Genomic DNA, 6,000 nt, shown 5'->3' with positions numbered 1-6,000 from the left:
AACCACACTGAATGTAAGTGCTTCGAAATTCAGGACAAGAAATGTCTGAAAGTGTACCCCAGGTAGCTGAAAAATGATTCCTTCTTCCTTATACTATGCTCTTCAGGCAACATTAATGTTGGGATGAGGTTTGTCTCTACCATTGTCCATCTCCTTTCTTTCAGCGATTAAGGAAACAGTGGATCTTTTATCAGTGATGGAATATAAGCAAAACTGTTATATTCTTCAACTCTTCCAATGCCGTAAAAGTCTTTTAGTGATGGCTGCATTTATGGTAGCTTCGTTTTGCCCCCTCTCTTCATTTTCCTACATCTTTGTGTTTTGTTTTTTTCCTATGTGACAACTCCCCAGGGTAGTCTTTCAGCCAAGCACCTTCAATCTCTCCTTTGAGTTCTTCCCCCACAGAAAAATAGCATCTACCTTGTTTTCTGAAACTCAGGCAGCAGGCCAGTCAGAAATTAGATTGACTAAATATTAGCATAACTGGAGGTTGGAATGAGCATTAGAGTTTAGACTGAAGTTAATACGACATTTTCTAATTCGTATAAAGTTATATAAGTGATGCGTCAATCTCTAAATGTGTCCAATGTAAAAGACATGCACAGTTTCTTTGAGCTTCTTGTGAAATTAAAAAGCAAACAATAGGAGTCGTCTCATGAAATGAAAACAAACAAAAATAAACTGCTAAAAGGATTTTTGCCCCCCAAAAGCAATAAATCAACATTTTTCTACCAAACAGACTCATAACATCTTGCTACTGAGACAAATATAGTACTTTTTTCCCTCTCAGTTAACAAACGTCCTATTCCAAAAGCACATTCTTGTTTTTAATAATGAATTATATTTAAGACTGGTCCATTATCTGAGTTTGGTAGAAGGCATTTTTTAAATATATCATCTTTTATTTCTCAGAAAATAAACATGGTTAAATATACAGGTTCAAAAAATGTGGGAATAGCCCATAAATTTTTAGTGTCCAACCCCAACCACCATGTTTACCATAACAACAGGTATAAAAGGCACAGTTGCATATTTTGCATTCACTCTAAAAATTTTCACTTTCATTTTATTATTATTATTATTTTTTACAAAAGCACTCTATATATGGAGTGTCACCAGATTTAACTAATTTCAAATGGGGAAAAAACCACAAAAATATATTTGTGTCTCATGCTGGGTCATAAGAAGCAATTGACTATGGTTTGATGGCTAGGTTTTACTAGAATTACTGCAAATACATACAAGTACACTGTATTTTTTGTTATCCCTTTGTGCCCTTCTTAGCTCTATGAATAAAAAGGTAATTTCCTCAATCACAAGATTCACTTGTGTTTAGCGCACAAAATGGGGAGTGATTTCTGATCCAGTTAATCCTGAAGGCCTTCTCTGATCTGTATTGGCTTTCCAGAAAAGTTAAAAAGAAAGATAGTTTGTTTAGATCTGCCTTATCTAATGGTTCTCAAGCGGATATTCAATATATAAGGGTTTTATTTTTAAAAATAGTTCTCTTGACCAGTGAAGTGATATGACTGCATTTTCTGTTGAAACCTGCAAGAAATGTGTAAGTTTCAATGTAAATGAGAAGCCTTTTATCCTTGGCAGATACTGAAAGGTTATACAATGCAGTAACCGATTTAATCAGTCTTCTAACGAAGTCAAATTTGCATCTCTGAATTTTCTCTTTAAAAAGCAACTATGCATTAGAATGATCAATCACTCCTAACCTCTTTTTAATTTTTCCCCCTTTATAATATGTGCCCATTTGTAACTGCTACACAAAAAAACTAATTTCAAAATAAGATACAAAAAAAGAAAGGAAGATGTACAATAAAAAGGGCACTTTGCTATAGAAAGTTGAAAAGACAAAAGTTGTGATGATTTTGTACCAGTTGTTCAGCTCACATTTCAGACTGTTTAATATTATACTCTATGTCATTTTTTTAAAGCAATAAACTACCCAAGCTATCTTGTCACTACAATCTACTAGAACCATCTAGTCATGCTTTAATGCCAAGTTAAACAACCAGAGGGGCTGGTTTCTGTCTTTGCACCCCTTCTCAAGCTGTCCCCACTGCATCGACCGATTGTCAGTTTGATTCGAATGTCCAAGCTCAGCCATTCTTTATTACTACAACATTATCAATACAGAACTAGTTCAGATTCTACACACTCTGTAACTCCTTATTGCACAAAATATATCTGGTCCATTTTCCTATCCACTTTATATATAGTGCAAACTATGAGAACTGTCACAGCCCAGAGCTCTGCACCATCATGATCAGGTTTGGATATATTTATTTTTTGAAGTTTGTCACAAGCAAAACTTGTTTTTGCACAGAGCATGTCGGTGGTGACATCACTCAAGACTACCAGTCGCCTTGAGTCTCAACATTGGTTTTATATTGCACAGGACTCAGCTTAAATGCACTTGTGTATTAAGAAAACCTGCATAATACCTTTGCCAAGAGCAAATGATTAACCTGGAACACTGATAATCGAAGGTTTAGCATCCACTCTCAACAAAGATGATGCCATACTTGACTTGAAGCATGTTCTTCCTTCCCACTGCCTTTGTTTTTGCTCTTTTTTCAGACTTCCCTCTCAACGTGTTTTTGGAGCTCATCCTGAATGGATATGAAACCTTCTAAGGAATGAACCCTGGAACGGGAGCATCTTTTTACTATATGTAGCTTATGATGTGCCATGCTGTCACCAGCTAGCTCGTGTGACCAGTTCCTCTGGGGATTCAGCTAAAATCCATTTTGAAACGGCTACGTCATCTGGGTTGCAGCATAGATTGCTGTGCAAAATGTGTGTGGAAAATACGCTTACATGTTTGTGTGCGTCTGTGTCAGATTTCCTAAGCCCAAGACCGATGAGCAATTCTCCGGATCCACAGTTTTTTCTTTGGCCTTTTAGTTACTGTGGTCGTCCAAGCTAAATGCCGGTCTTGTAAAAATGACACCAGTATAGCAGTTTATCCTTAGGACGCCATGATATACCACCATCATTTTGTTTATGCTGAAGTTTAAAATGCCACAGAAAGAGAGGAGGAGAAAGAGGAGGAGGATAATGTCAGAGAGTATGAAAGCACAGGCAGAGATAGTAGTTATGGATAAAACTGAACACTTCATGATTATAGGGAAACATGTCATATTTGGGATTATAATCTCAGGCTGAATATGTTTTCTGCTCTCTCCAGCCACACAACAGGATTAAAGCCGAGATCTTCAAAAAGTGCTTCTTTCAAAGAAAAAGAAAAACCATCCCTTTATATGTTTAATTTTGAATGGTTTCTGGAGGCATATCTCTCTGATGGAAACCAGCAATATTCAGATGGTATCCTGGGAAAATTATACGTATGTAATAATTCTCTCACACACACCTCGACTTGCAAACAAGCCAGATAACCACCAAATGATAACCAGAGTGGCTTAAGCAATGCTTCAGCAGTAGGGGGCAGGGAAGGGATGAGGGACAACAGTTCCTGTAGTTCTTTTCAATTTCAGACTTGTTACCTTGAAAGGAATTTACAACCATAAATTTAGGAAAATAAAGATTGGTGAGCAGGGAATTAGGCATGCAGGAACAACAATGGTTTCTACATTGTACAGTATAGTCAGGCAGACAGGATACGCAAATGCCTGGCATGGAGGCAGAAGTGGCAGGCCAAGCTCTTGTCTCTTTGGTAGCCCCCTCATTTTCAATGGACTTTCCTTTATTTTTGAGTTAAAATCATTTTGATTCATAGGTTTTGTTTTTTTTTGCCTTTTATCCCCTTCCAATACATGAGAGAACCGTATTGTTGCTTCTTTGTCGCCTAAAGGTAAACTTCTCTTCTAGTTAAAGTGTTGACAGGAGATGGCTTGTATTCCCCTGTCTGTGTGAGGGGAATATCCTCTGGGTTGGCTTCCTCACTTTTGCTGAAACTAGCTGCACTGAAGGTCTCATAGGATGAGGTCAACTTTTTATTAAGGAGGTTTCTGTTGCGGTCACCCATCAGGGAGGCTTCTCCATTGGCCAGCTTCTCTTGACTGCCCCGTTCATCAACAGGCATGAAAGTGGAGAGTTTTGGCTGGCTCTTCTGCTTCCTTTCGGGTGAAGTGCGGACAGGCATCCAGCACGAGTCTGAATGGCCGTATTCATCACATTCCCGAGTGCACTTCCCAGTCAGGGCTACATCTGGTAAAGGTCTTGAATCTGTAAACAAAGAACAAGAAGGGAAGCTTTAAGTTTTGGTTCTCAAGTGCCAGCCAAGGATGAAAATATTTTTTAGGAGTTGGTTTTGCATTGTCAATTTGTTTCCTTAAATAAAATACAGCGCAAGTATCTACAAATATCCCCTTGAGATATACTGCTAGTGTTAGGATGACTTGTTTGACTTTCATTGGAGTTCATCAGATGCTTCGCTGAGGAGGAACCTCTACATTTGTCTACCATTTCAACTTGGGCACAATCTAATAACCCAGGGATGGGTGAGACTTTCCTCAGCAATTTTGGGCATCTCATCAAAATTCATTCTGATTCTTTCAAAGCTCTGTGGATGTTCTGACTGAGATGGCACTCTCCTTTTCTGTTCCATTTTTGGTGCATGTACAATTTTGATTTAAAAAAAGAACGAAATTCAGTGGTTCCAATGCACACAGAGTGTTAAGATGTGCTCACGGAACTTGCACCAACCAGGAGGCTATAGTATTCTCTTCAAATTGGGGACATTTCGGAATTCAGGTTGCACATAGGGAATCTCCAGTTCACAGGGAGCTCAGTGTATGCCTGGCACCCATGTAGTTATGGACAATAGTTTTCTTAGGAATGGAAAACCTCTAGCCGCTGGGCCAGATTCTGCCCGAAGAGACTGGAATCCTAGTCAATATGTGTATGAGACATTTTTAAAGGTATCATTCACCTTTTTCTTAAGCCTAATTTCCATGGGTCAGTGAGGAGGTAATCTTGGGGAGGATAGCATATGGGAAGCAAAGAGCCAATTCTCTTTTCTCTGCATGCTGCCACCCATGTGGTAAATATAGGGCTATGTAGTTTTAATTAAGAACTAAGGAGGGTTGAACTAGAATCCAGGGTCAAAGTTCAGGTGCCAGTATGACTGGGCAACTGGATTTTTTTCGCATCTCTATCTTTTTCTGCAGCCACCTGACATTTAGAAATGGCTTAAACCAGGGGCGCCCAAATTTTTTTTTCAAAGAGGGCCAGATTTGATGAATTGAGTATGCATGTGGGCCAACCAAATTTTTTAAGCTTTTTAAAAATACAATTTTACCTCAAAGTTGTAGAAATTTTCCCCAAAGTAGTTGAGGTTTTTTAGGATTTTACCACAGGACATACTGCCAGAGGGTCCAGATTAAATCGACTGGGGGGCTGGACCCGAAATGGACTTTGGACATGCCTGGCTTAAACAAAATGAGAGAAAACAGCCAAATAACTTCATTAATTGGACAAATATCACAATGCAAAACCTTCCTTTGAATCATTAAAATATATGGCTTTTATCTTGCAAAGACTGGTGGCCATTTTGAACAATTTTTAAGCATCTTCTCCCAGATTGAACTTAATCCGCATCTGTGGCACTCTCCTGAGCAATGGATTAATCCCTCAGTCTTAGTTAAAGTGAGGGATGCATCCACCACCCTAGAGATATTGACACTGAATATCAATTCAATTCAAGGTGATATTGTAGAACAGAATGGTAGACTATGTGGAACTAATTGTTCAAGAACAAGATCAATGTAGGCCAGTCCGATGTAAATGGTAACAGCCATTCAACTGTCTATACAATTAAATGCGCACAAGTCTTTACAAGATTCCAAACTGTTTGCGTATGGTGCGTTAAAAATAGAGAGAGCAATAAGAAATGGTTAGGAGCACACAAACAACAGCTCTAAGCGATGACGATGATTTGCATTTGCAAAAAACAACAACAACAAACCCCTCTATGTGTTTATGTAGCATCTGACTGTAGGAGTGTTACATGATTGGAAAGTGTTT

At 38.5% G+C, this 6,000-nt stretch overlaps 1 protein-coding gene across 4 annotated transcripts in view; it reads right to left on the bottom strand.

Annotated features, from left to right (window-relative positions):
* Positions 1–702: 702 nt before the first annotated feature.
* The window catches only part of PCDH7 (protocadherin 7), a 396,248-nt gene continuing 390,950 nt past the window's right edge, over positions 703–6,000 (bottom strand). For 3 of the 4 annotated variants that reach the window (XM_081207611.1, XM_081207612.1, XM_081207613.1), the window contains exon 3: positions 703–4,200. In XM_081207611.1, the coding sequence (XP_081063737.1) occupies positions 3,821–4,200 (380 nt within the window). In that variant the 3' untranslated portion in view covers positions 703–3,820. The remainder of the gene's footprint in view (positions 4,201–6,000) is intronic. The other variant, XM_081207616.1, reaches the window with a different exon arrangement.

Source organism: Podarcis bocagei, assembly GCF_964188305.1.
Source record: "Podarcis bocagei genome assembly, chromosome: 9".
In the NCBI taxonomy this organism is placed as follows: Eukaryota; Metazoa; Chordata; class Lepidosauria; order Squamata; family Lacertidae; genus Podarcis; species Podarcis bocagei.
This window is presented reverse-complemented; position numbering and strand designations above follow the sequence as displayed.